At 36.8% G+C, this 12,739-nt stretch overlaps 1 protein-coding gene across 3 annotated transcripts in view; it reads left to right on the top strand.

Annotated features, from left to right (window-relative positions):
- Nucleotides 1–842: 842 nt before the first annotated feature.
- The window catches only part of LOC131036464 (uncharacterized), a 130,204-nt gene continuing 118,307 nt past the window's right edge, over nucleotides 843–12,739 (top strand). Inside the window, exons 1-3 of one of the 3 annotated variants that reach the window (XM_057968357.2) lie at nucleotides 843–1,105; nucleotides 3,117–3,287; nucleotides 3,621–3,854. In XM_057968357.2, the coding sequence (XP_057824340.1) occupies nucleotides 932–1,105; nucleotides 3,117–3,287; nucleotides 3,621–3,854 (579 nt within the window). In that variant the 5' untranslated portion in view covers nucleotides 843–931. The remainder of the gene's footprint in view (nucleotides 1,106–3,116; nucleotides 3,288–3,620; nucleotides 3,855–12,739) is intronic. The other 2 variants (XM_057968359.2, XM_057968358.2) reach the window with 2 other exon arrangements.

Genomic DNA, 12,739 nt, shown 5'->3' on the forward strand with positions numbered 1-12,739 from the left:
AAATGACAAACAAGATAAGGGAAGGGCCTACTACAAGTCAAATGAGACTAAGGGTAGGTTCCCATTAGGGAGCAGTAGGAGGTCTCATGAAACAAAAAACAAAAATGTGACAATATTAAATAGATCTTTTCTTCAATAATAAAAGCCCCCATTTTTTAGTTAAAACTTTAACCTCATCTTACCATGCTACTCCTTAAGTGTATTAAATTTAAGCAATTGTAGGGAAAGTTAGGAAATGAAAATAGGCCATAACAAAAAAGGGAGGGCTAAAAATAACTAGCAATTCCTTATTGGAAAAAATGCCAGGTGTCTTCATAAATTTTTTTCCTCTTTTATTTGCCACCAAAATTTCCCCACTTTCATTTACCACCAAATTTTTCTTCCAAATTTTATGTGAAAAAATTAAATTAAAAAAAAAAATTAAGATGACTGCATAAAAAATTAAGCATCAAAATTAGGAGTTGCATGGACCACTAGCTCCACAAATTACTCCTAAAAATTAAGCAATGACTACTTGCCAAAATAAGCCAAGCAACTGGCTGAGGTCTTGCTCTAGATGGGTGCAATTAGACTGGGTTTAAAAATTACCTCAAGAGATTACACATTTTTTACCACTTGTCAATCATATGAAATTTTTATATTTCTATTCATTATTATTTTTAATTATTTTATATTTATTTACTCTAATTCATTAAATATACTAAATAATAAAATTCAAGAAACCATAATTTTTCATAAATTTAATAGATTAAAACTTTTAAGCTTAAACTACATTATAGAACACCCAATTTTTTTTTAAAAAGCCCTCCACACCCTAATTCGTATAGAATAGCTAAATACCACTCAATAGCATATTTTTTCATAGAATCTTACATACAAAGCATTACAAAATAAGTCAAGCGAATCGCAATAACTAATCAACACTTATGATATGGAGCAATCCCTGTTTCAGCATCTACCAAAGCTGGTGAGAGCAAAAACCCAGGATTCAATTGAACTCATTCTGAGGTCTCTATGGAGGACCCGCAAATCTGGACTCGATGCAGCCGAGAAAGCCCATTTGCAAGACCTCCTCCAACTTCCTTCGCACGAAGAATTAGACCCTGTAAGTTCGCATTATAGTGCTTCGCATTCTTTAAAATCTGTAAATTTAAGTCATGCATGGATACACACCATAATCGTTGTACCACAATCTAATCATATGTCTACTGGAGCCACAGGGAGCCTTTTGGCAGTGGGTATATTTTGTGCTATGAGTGTCCCTCACTAGCATACACAACAACCTGTAGGAGTACTCGTGCTACAGAATTACTTTTAAACTTGGATATAAGCGGATATGATCCAGCTGAAATTATCAAGTTCTCATTTTTTCTTATAATTCAGTAGATTGTGCAAAATAAAAGTTGATGTCAATGATAATGACAATGGGAGATACTAATGTCACCTTTGAGCTAGTGCTCAATCGGGTAGGACATCCCTCTTGACGGAGAGGCGAGACCTTTGGGATTTTACTGTTTGTAGGGCTAGGGTGTTCATATTGTGACTAGGTAGAATCCCAGGTCACTCAGATTGCGTGACTCCACTGGCCAGTGTATATACCAAATTGTATAATTTCCTTGCAGCTGAGCCTGAAATTCAGAGTCCTTATAAACATGGGCTAGCAACTGAGAATATCTATCAGTGCTATGAAATAATTAAATTTGATATATGTTAAAGAACTACTTCGATGCATGTAGTCATAGAAAATAATTTTTTTGAAGTTATTTTTGATTCCCATAATTCCATGGTAAATTCTACAAAGTAAGATCGCTATGGAAATTTGTTCCTAACATTAGAAAGAAGAAGACGGATTAAGAAAAATGATGGTTATCTTCAAAATATTGTATTTCAGAGTTGAAAGATAGCTGGAGAGTGGAAGCCAAGGCAATTTCTATGATCAGCAGCCTTTTTTGTATTTAATAAAACAAACAATCTTGTTGACAAGTATTTTCTTTGAAACATTCATGTTTTTAATATCATGTATAAACCATCAGGTTTATTAATAGCTAGCATATGCTGAGGAAAATAAGGCAAAATTGAAGAATGTACAGGGGAGAAAGGGAAAATCTCAGTCTGAAAAATGACTGTAATGAATAGAAAATCTAGAGCCAAAGCAGTTTACATCATGTGTTACTACATTTTGTTAAGGATATACTGTTCACAGCCCTTTGTGGTCAAGGCCTCTTTTAAACATTTTTTTGATTGCCAAAATGAGGGTTAAATGGGCTGGCGGCTTTCGATTTTAATTGCAAAGAAGAGGATGAGTTTGAACCTCTTGAAATCAAGGGATATGAGGTTGCATCAAGCAACCAAAAGATATTATCCAGATGTTGAAAAAGCTTTGTCCATGCTGCAAAATCAGATGAGGTGATTAGAAAACTAAATGGAACATTTGGATAACATCTAAATGTAACCTCACAGATAATTTCAGAAAATGGTTTCACGAGAAAGAAGTTACTTATATGAGTCCAAAATTAAGATTAATTTATATGGCATCATTTTAACTTTGTAAGGTGATCTGAAAATTTATCTTAAAATAGACCACTTACGTAATTCTTGGGCTTGTTGAATTTTGCCAAGTGGCCTATTTATAGTTTATACTATTATTTTGTAGTTTGATAGACACGTTAATGCTGACTTAATTGAGGAAATTAGTGATTTTTACTTGCTACTGATTGATGCTCATCATCAATTAGAAGAATGCTAAAAATTTGATAGAAGATCTCGGTTGCTACTTTTGGCTTTGAGAGAGTCAAGGCTAAAACAGACTTCATTTTTTGCATCATTAAGCTCGTTAAGTTCCCTTGAGATTATAAATTCTCTCTTTTGGTTCTGCGTATATACATCCAATATCAAACCTTGATTGTTTCTCCATCGTACAAAGGGAAATCAGACAAAGAATTGCAAAACCAAATTGTTTCCATTATGTGATGATTGATGACTAGCATGGACTAAATAATTTTTCTTAAGGTCGGTTTACTTTGGAGTTAGTAAATGTAAATGAACACAAGTTGTTGTCAGCATATCTATTTCTGCACTCATTATTTTGGTTGGATGGTGATATCTACTTCATACAGATTGTAGCATGCCTGCGAATGTTGATTCGGAAGTGTATTCATGAGAACCTTGGTGAAGAGGAACTCCAAAAGCTGTTCCCCCCTGAGTTTCCCCTTGATTTGCAGAGTTTGCTTGTGCTATTATTAAAGAAGCTTCAGATTGAGTGGGGAGAGGATATGGCTAAAGATCAAGTAAGTCATTTCTTCCCTCTGATTTGCTCTGGTCTTTAATATGCTCATGAGAACTGATGGGAGATTTTCTGTTTTTCTTACTGGTAGTTTGTTATGTAAGAAAACCATCTTTGAGTTTAGTTTCTTTACTAGTCACTATGCAGATAAATGAAAGGGAGCCTTGGTGACAGTCTCTAGGATGCTATTTTCCATGCACATGTTCATTTCTACAGTAGTTGTTATTTGTGTCATGCATATAAACGGTTCATTGATCTAGAATTCTTCCTTTTTTGTTTTCCCTATATGACATAATCACTGATAAAATTTTATTTGCGGTGATTGATTGATATTCAGCTTGAATGGCCACGGACAAGGGTAGTCTATCAGGTTAAAGTTGGTCCAACAGTGCCTCAAACCTCACCTGCGAACATGGTACCTCCAGTATGGCCCCGCCTGGAAGACAACAGACGTCCCTTCAACCGCTGTGAACTTGGGGTTCCTTTGGGAATGCCCTCTGGAAATTTGAATTCTTCAAGATTGGTTCCCCAACAGCCACCGCAAGATGACATCAATGGAGATAGCTCTCTGGTATTGATTCAGTAATCTCTCATATTCTTACCCTGCCTCCAGATTGATGCTATTTGTTAAGTAATCACAGTAAGCGAGGTGTACAATATGCCAAATAAGGATGGTGGAAAACATGGATTTATGTGATTGTTTCTTAAGCTAGACTTTGATGTTTAACCAAACTTTGAATTAAAGTTTTAAAATGAGATTATGTAAATGTGTACATTTTAAGCATAAATGCATTTGGAAGCATTGATGATATTCAAATCAGCTTAATGGAACTGAATCTACACTATGCATTTTTTAACATGAATTTAACTTACCTGGTATTGCATCAAATTTCCATGCTGTAATGTCCCTTTTTGGAATTTAACCAAATTTAGTCCTAAATCAGTAATTCCAACTTAAGATGAGAATTGCATTATATATTGATATAAACTTACAATAAAATTGCCAACTATAGTGGCTTGCCACTTTTGCTTAAAAAAAATAAAAAAATTGCCAACTATAAGGTATCTTTTGGGATTTTTCTGATTTAGGCCTGCACACACCATTAGTCACTAGAAACTCATATTAGGACATTAAAACAATATATATTCATCATTAATATCTAATTTAATACAACATGTATATAATTACTACTTTGATCAAGGTGTATTCCTATAATCAATTGTACTAGGAATTCATTGGGAATATTTGCAAACTGCAATCTCAAGGATAGTTGTCCTTATATTGCGAGAGCATGGGTGGATTTCCCGTCCATCCATCTTGGGGTGGCATACTTGAGAAGGCCCTCAAGCCCAGGGGCATGATTGGATTTCTGATCCTCAATACCCCCTAGCCTACAAACATGGTAGGATTTCAGGTCCGCACCATCTCTTAGTCCACCTTGGAGGTTGGTCGTCTTCCTCGACCAAGCCTAGGGGCATGATAGGATTTCAAGTCCTCAACACCCCCTAGCCCATGAGCATGGCAAGATCTCTAGTCCATCCATCTCAAAGTGGCATATTGGATAAGACCCCTCAAGCCCAGGGCATGACTGAATTTTTGGTCCTCAACACTCCCTGTCCCACGAGCATGGTAGAAGTCCATCTGTCTCGGGGTGGCATGCTTGACATCTCATGAATTTGGGATTGCTGCTTTGCTTGTGTTTAAGGATAATTAATTTTAACCAAGGGAATTGCTGACCAATATGATAAATAACTATTCCTTTTCTATGTAAGCATTGTCCTTTATTCGATACTTTTAATGACGATAAGGTAGCGATTTGGGAATAAACTGTTATGTTTTATATTTTATGGCAGAGGCATTACACATGCAATGGAAATAGTTGATATTGTGGAAAGGATAGAGAGATGGGTGCAAGTTTCTATCTCAAGTGGATGAGAGCCTTCCATACTAGTATCATTGAGAACTTGTCATTTTGGACTCATACATTGAGTGTATGTGTAATGTTCCCTACTAAGAGGCTACATGTTTCCCAATGAATTAACACACATTACTATACATTATTATGCTTCAATTCATATTTCTTAAACTATTACACAGATTAGTAGTCATAAGTTATAACACATTCAACATTCAATACAGTAAATCCTATCTTAGCTTCTTTCCTAATCCTAATGAGGGATGGGGATTTACTGTCATAGGGCGCTGACACCAACTACAAAGAGGCTCCTCAAGACCCAGGACTACGTCACTGCCCATCTTGGGCTCACCATCACTTGTGATGGGCTTACTTGCCTTTCCCTACACACACCAACCTATCCCCTCATAGGATTTAGTAGGTGAATTAAGACTAGGCCACTAATATAATAAACTGTCATGTATTATGAATGTATATGAAATTAAGTATGACTGTCATACATATTGCAGTTTATCTTATTATCATTATTAAATTCTGCGTAAGAACATTATCAGACTTCATATATTAAGCGCACATATTAAGCACATCCCCATGCATACCACCAAGAACAAGGATGTTACTGCCTGCAACTTAATAACAGTTCTGATGTGATTTGATTGATGGTGATGTCACTGGATGCTTTTGATTCCTTTCCTTTATATCTCTCAATGTGAGGGAGAGGTCACACCTCTTCATCATGTATGCCCTTTGGCAAGAGAGACACCCTTTCACCATTAGCTCCCTTTGAAAGAGTGCAACTCTTCATTATTTCTGCCCTTTGAAAGGGACACAACCTTTCACAATCAGATCTACACTTCTTATTTAAATCAGATCTGCACTTCTGATTTCCAAATTATCCCCCCTCAATTGAGGTTCTTGTTGTGACCTAATCACACATCCCCCCATTCCAAATGGGGACCCCTACCTTTTAGGTCCTCTTGGTCTTTTGGTTTTTGGTTTGTTGTGCTTTTTCGTGGTAATCCTTTCGGTCTCCCTAGTCTACAAGTGTTTTGATGAATTTTGATCAAGTCTGCGAGTCGTTTGAGCAAATTTGACTAAGTCTAGAACTCGTTTGATCCATTTTAGGGTTTCACCCTCCAGACTTAGATTTGAGGTCTTTTCCTTAGGGTTTTGGAAAAACTGAACGTTGCAATGAAATCCACATCCTTCAAGGAAACTACCAGTGAAATTGAGCGAATTTTGAGCACCTTTCTATTTTTAGAAAGTTCCTATTTTTTAGGGTATTTCATTGCCTCCTGGATTGTCTTTATTTTGCCAAAAATCAAACTTACTATTTTTAGCAGTTTTCTATTTTTAGTAAGTGTTATCCTGTCCTGATTTGCCTTGATTTTGATGTTTTGAAGTACTTACTATTTTTAGTAAGTTTATTTTGGGCAGGTCCTTCACAGGTAGGGGTCTCGACACTGAAGTCTGAGCATTCCTGAATATTTGTCTAAATTCGGAAAGTTGAAAAAGCAGGCTACTGATCAAGAAATGGCTAAGTATGGCATTCATTTTAGAAGTGGAAAGACATTGAAAAATCTTCCAAGGCAAACAAATCACTTCAATCCAAATGTGGAGTCCCGAATCTAGAATGTGATCGAAAAATGACTGTCTGGATAGAAGCCAAGCAAGAATTTTTCACCAAAGAAATGCATCCTAAGGAAGGTGGGTGCCAAAACAAGGTCTTGGAGGAATTTTCCTTCCAAGACCAAAATCCTGCACATGGTCTAAATGGTGCCCATGTATGAGGTAGGGTGCCAAATTGGGGTTGTCAACACATTTTCCTACACCACTACGAATTAGGGCCCAAGTGTGAGGAAGAGTGCTAGAATGGGGGTGTGGAGGAATTTTTCTCCACACCTAAAATTCCTGCATCACATGCTTTTGGTGCTTTGGTCAGGGAATGGGTGCCAAATTGAGGGTTTGGAGTAAAATTCCACCATGACCAAAAATCTTGTTGCATGTGTTTTCAGTGCCCAAGTCAGGTAAGGGAGCGCCAGAATGGAGGCAGGAAGGAAAAGCAACTAAAAGTAAAATTCCTCCAGGACATCAAATCCATGCCTAGGTTAAGAAAGGGGTGCCAAAATATAGGTATGGAGGAATAATTCCAAAGACAAAAAAGTGCTCCATAGGGTCAAGATAGCTCTCTAGCATGGTGTAATTGGCGCCTAAGACAAGAAATACATGTTGAAGCAAGGGTAAGGAAGAAATTCCTTTCCAGATGAAGATTTTCCTCCACAAGGTCAATTCCACGCCCCAGGAAGAAGTTGGAAGAGGGGCGTGGGGAATTAAGTCAAGGATAGATAAGGAGGAAAGAAAAATCCCTTCAGGACAGAAAATAAAAAATCCTCCTTAGGCATGGAAATTCACCCAAATGTTGAAGAAATTTCAAGGCAATGGCAAAATTGGTCAAGAGAGAATTTTCTCTCTCCTAAGATCTGGAACTCAAATTTGAAAAAATTCCTAAAAGATAGGAAATGTCAAAAATTTATGAAAAAATCTCCATTGGAACAAGATGAATTCAAAAAGAACAAAAAAAATTCTTCCTGGACAAAATTTTCTCTCTCCAAAAATTCAGATGATCACAAAATCTTTCCAAGTGGATAAAACAATAAAATTCGTTAAGGAAAGAAAAATCTTTCGAAATTTCCTTTGAAAATTTAAAATGGAAAGATTCTTGTAAAGGACGAGTTGGTCACATGCAAAGAGAATATTCCATATTAATGAAGCACAACCCAAAAAATTATGGAAGTTCCTATGACAACGGGGTCCATTTGCATGGTGAGAATCTATTGAGTACATGAAGGCATAGTGGCGCATGCATGGCTGGAATATTTGACCAAGTGGTGGCTAGGTCAACACATGCTGGAGTAGTGGAGCATCTTTTTGCATGTAGCCGTTGCATTTAGGAGATGATGGTGCATTTATGGCATCATGGGCAATTTTGCATGGAGGGACATTTATTACATTTATGATGTATTGGGTAGATTTGATGGAAAATTGTACATTTAATGCACAAGTGGACGCCATTTTGGGCATGTAGGAATTTATTGTTAGTGGGTAGAATGGGCATTTAATGAATATTCCTACCTTGTTGCATCATGTGTGTGGAATCTTTTAGGGCAAACCCTAATTAGGATTTTGCATGTACTCATGGCTTGAGGCCTATATAAGGGGTGACCCCATCATTTGTAAAGCAGGGAGATTTGTATGAAATTGTTGCGATAAGTTTTTGAGATAATAATAGTGATGCATTGTTCTCTTATGGTCTTCACTTAAGTTATCTTTCAAAACTTGCATGGTTTCACCTTCCTCACTTAGAGTAGTAGAGTAGTGCTTTGATTTCAATGGAGAATGTAATGGTGTTTGATGAATTTCCACAACTCATACATTTTGCATCTTGTCGATAATAAGTTGCAATGTACAGTTACCCTGAGCCACTAAATTTGTGCTAAGTTCGATTGAGGATAGTCGTTTGGATTGCGCTGTTTTGGGTATTCAAATGCACTTTCTCGATGTGAAAGTCCTTCAACATCCTTGGAACATTGCACCAGTTCTTGTGGAGTTGTAGTTAATCTTGGCAAAGTAGAATTTGGTTTATTTGGAATTCGTCCATTAGAGCATTATTTATTGATATAACTGCCCTTAGGAGTAGATTTAGATCCTTCTAACCCTTTCCCCTTTAATTTTAGTCCATTCCAGTTTAGTTCATTCGAAGTAGAAGCATCACAAAATTGCTGTATCCGATGAAGTTCCAACCACAACAAAGAAGTGAAAGAACGATCCAAACATAAGCCCCCTTGGATCACCGACATATCACATCAAGCCAACTAAGTCACATCCATTGCATAATCGGTACCTTGGAGTCAATTGTTTGAACTTATTGCAATCTTAGCATACAATTGAACTTTGATCAAGAGAGAGTAAAGTGACCATTGGAAAACTTTATTCTGTGTTGCACGTGGTCACAAAACGCATGTCAACAATTCTCTTCTCCCTTTTATATCTCATGTTTGAGGGAGTCACAACTTTTCATTTCATGTCTTTTGACCATTCATTAACTTAGTTAATTTTATTATTATTTATTATTAAATTTTATTTCAAAGTGAGGACATTACAGTACGATAATTGTATTTTTAGATTTCTTGTGGAGTTTTGATTTAGTTGAAGCACAGAAAATACACTAATCTTTTACAATATAATTTATATTTTAGCCTAAGAATAAAAGATAGTTTTGATTTAGTATCTTGGTGCTATTGATAAAGTGATTGATTTTTGCCTTATCACTGCTTTAGTTAGGAGGTTGGAGTGGATCCACCTCTTGACTTATAACAATTATTTCCTAGACATCATTGATTATAAAATTTAGTTAAATTCATCATGAAGTCTTTCAGCTTCCATAAATGTGTCCCATGATCACGGAATGAAGTTGTTTCATTTAATACCTTTTATATTTGAGATAAGCCTGGATAGTATACAAAGTATGCACAGTAAGTGCTAATCTTCTAGTTTATAAATTATAAACTGTTAGTTTCACATAAAACAGTAGTCTTAAGTAGGGAGTTGGTGAGAAAGACCCAGCAGAAACTTATAAGATTAACAAAGATACAAATTGAAATAATCAAAGAATGCCAATTGTGTGAGAAAAGCAATTGAGGTTTACTGTAGGAAAGTGTTTTATAGTATCCCGAGTTAAAATTGGGCAGGCTCAACTATGAAGAGAGACACAAATGTTTTTCGAGGAATTCTTTATTGTTTCCCACAAGCATTCACCATGTAAGTAATATACAATGAGACAACCAGGTGATCACCAAGATGGGATGATATTGGTACTAGAAGATATTTTCTAGATGGTTTACTTGTAAGACTTTCAATGTATTTCTGACATGATAGAAACCTTGGTAGCTGCCTCATATGTGCTGGAAATCAATCATCCAACTGACTCAATACAATGGCTAGGAGTATTGCTAATCAACGACTTATGGTATAACTAATCAACTACTCATAGCATAGTTGTATCATTGCTTACATAAAATCTCATCACAAAATATTGTTGATCCCTCCCTTGGTGATACATTGATTGGTTCATATTTATTACTTTTATTTGTTGATTCACCTTAGGTGTTTTGTTTATCACCAAGGTATGCTCACCACTAAATCATTCTTCAAATAGAGAAAGATATAAAGCTCACTTTGTGAACTTTTAGGACATCATATGAGGACAATAGGTGGAAGAAATTTGAACATAATGATGAATGACTAGGGACGATATGAGAATGCTTATGAGGAGGGAAAATATGGAAGCAAGGATCTATGACATATCTTGACAAGAATTCTCAAAGAAGCTCTCCCGAATCCTGATTATGGGAGGTTAATGTGTGATCAAGTCCTTGATAAAACAAAATGTATTGAAGTGAAGTCATTTAAGGTGTATACAGCATTGGGCTGGAGCATGTCTGAGAATGGTAGGATTGGGCTTTGGGACTTGTGGCACAAATAGGCAGCCAATATGATTATGAATGATCTATTATTTTTCAAGGAGACAAGGTTGATAAGATGGAAGACAAAGGAGGCTAGGTAGTGTTGATTGATTAAGAGGAGGACGATAGTTTTACTTTCAGATTAACAATAAACTCAGAAAATAGATTTTTCTGTTAGGGTTTTCAACTTAGTGAATGACAGAGAGCAAACAAAATAGATGAAAATGAGACAAGACAACATTACCTTGGGAAAACCTCCTAGGAAGAAAAATCCAGCAAGAAGAGATCCTCAGTTCTGATAATGAATTATGCAATATTCTGACTACAACACTTATCTCTTTAGGAGGTTTGATATGGCCACACTTTAGGGCTGATGTAGATGACTAATCAGTATCAGGTCTGCACCTCAGATTTGCACTTTTGTCTTCATCAACCAGTAACCTGGTTTGCACTTTTGATGCCTTATCCTTGACAGTAGTTCGCACCTTTCACTGGAGATATTCACACCTAAAGTTTACACCTTGGCAGCAGATGTAGTTCGCATTCATGCACAACAGATAACTGACTATTTTCGCTTCAACTTGAGAGCTAATTCGCATGATGTGAGGAAAGATATGATTTTTTAATGAGGTCAAGTAGTTGTTCATTTATATGTGGCAAGGGGACCTACTTGAGGTCGGCTTGGCGCTAATTCCTTTTATTTATTTTATCCCTTTTGTGCGATATGACTTTTGGTTTATAGGGTCGGCCCTATTAGAGGGAACACGTTTCCCTTAGAGTGGCGTGTGAGAGGGGAGAGAAGGGCCCAAACCTTGGCGGATTCCAATGTTGCCTTAAGGCAATTGGAATCCGCATCCTACCTAGTTACAATCAACACTCCCTCTTAACTAGGGAGGAAATAATTACATAATCAGAATATCATAATCTTCCATCTTGCACACAAGCAAATAATGGATTACATAATCAGAATGTTGTAGTCTTCCATCTTGCACACAAACATAGATTGGAATTACATAACATAGTCTTCCATCTTGCACACAAGCATAGAATGGATCCACCTTACATTGCCCACAGAGGGTGGAGAGGATCTTTTCTACCATCTTACATTACCTGCAGAGGATGGTTACATTTGCTCTTCTCTCTGAGAAGAATACCACCTTGCATTGCCCGTAGAGGGTGGTTGATACAATACAATGTATCACTGAGGTTCAGACTCCTTCTCAACCAATGTTTCATTTTCCACAACACCAAGTTTGTCTCTGAAGTACACAAACTTCACTCTCGACAGGGGTTTGGTAAGAATATTTGCTATTTGATCATCAATACTGACATACTTCAGCTGAATGGCGCCTCTTTGCACCATATCTCGAATGAAGTGATAATGAGTCTCCACATGTTTTGACCTGTCATGAAACACCAGATTGACATACATCTTTATACAACTCTGATTATCACAATGAATAACTGTAGATTCCCAAGGTTGTTGTCCAAACAACCCAACAAGGAGCTTATGAAGCCACACCGCTTCTCTAGAAGTAACACTTGCTGCAATGTACTTAGCTTCAGCTGTACTTAGTGCTACTGAGGACTGTTTTCTGCAAGCCCGAGAGATCACTGCAGATCCTAAGCTGAAACAAATGCCAGAAGTGCTTTTCCTGTCCTTGACACTTCCTGCTCAATCTGCATCTGAGTAACCTTCCAAGGTTATTGAAGTGTTAAGTGGATACTTCAGCCCATAACCAACTGTGCCTCGCAAGTATCTTAGGATGTGCTTGGCTGCAACAATATGAACATGTTTAGGCATGCTCATGAACTGGCTGAGAGCATTCACTGCATAACATATATCTGGTCTAGTGTTAACTAGATACATCAGGGATCCAATCAATTGTCTGTACTCAGATGGATCTGCAAAATCAGAGTTAACTGCAGAAACACTCAACTTCTTTAAGTTAGATTCCATAGGAGTAGACATGGGTTTACAATCCATCATTCTAAATCTTTTCAAGATATCAATAGAA

The sequence above is a fragment of the Cryptomeria japonica genome, chromosome 7, assembly GCF_030272615.1.
Source record: "Cryptomeria japonica chromosome 7, Sugi_1.0, whole genome shotgun sequence".
NCBI lineage: Eukaryota > Viridiplantae > Streptophyta > Pinopsida > Cupressales > Cupressaceae > Cryptomeria > Cryptomeria japonica.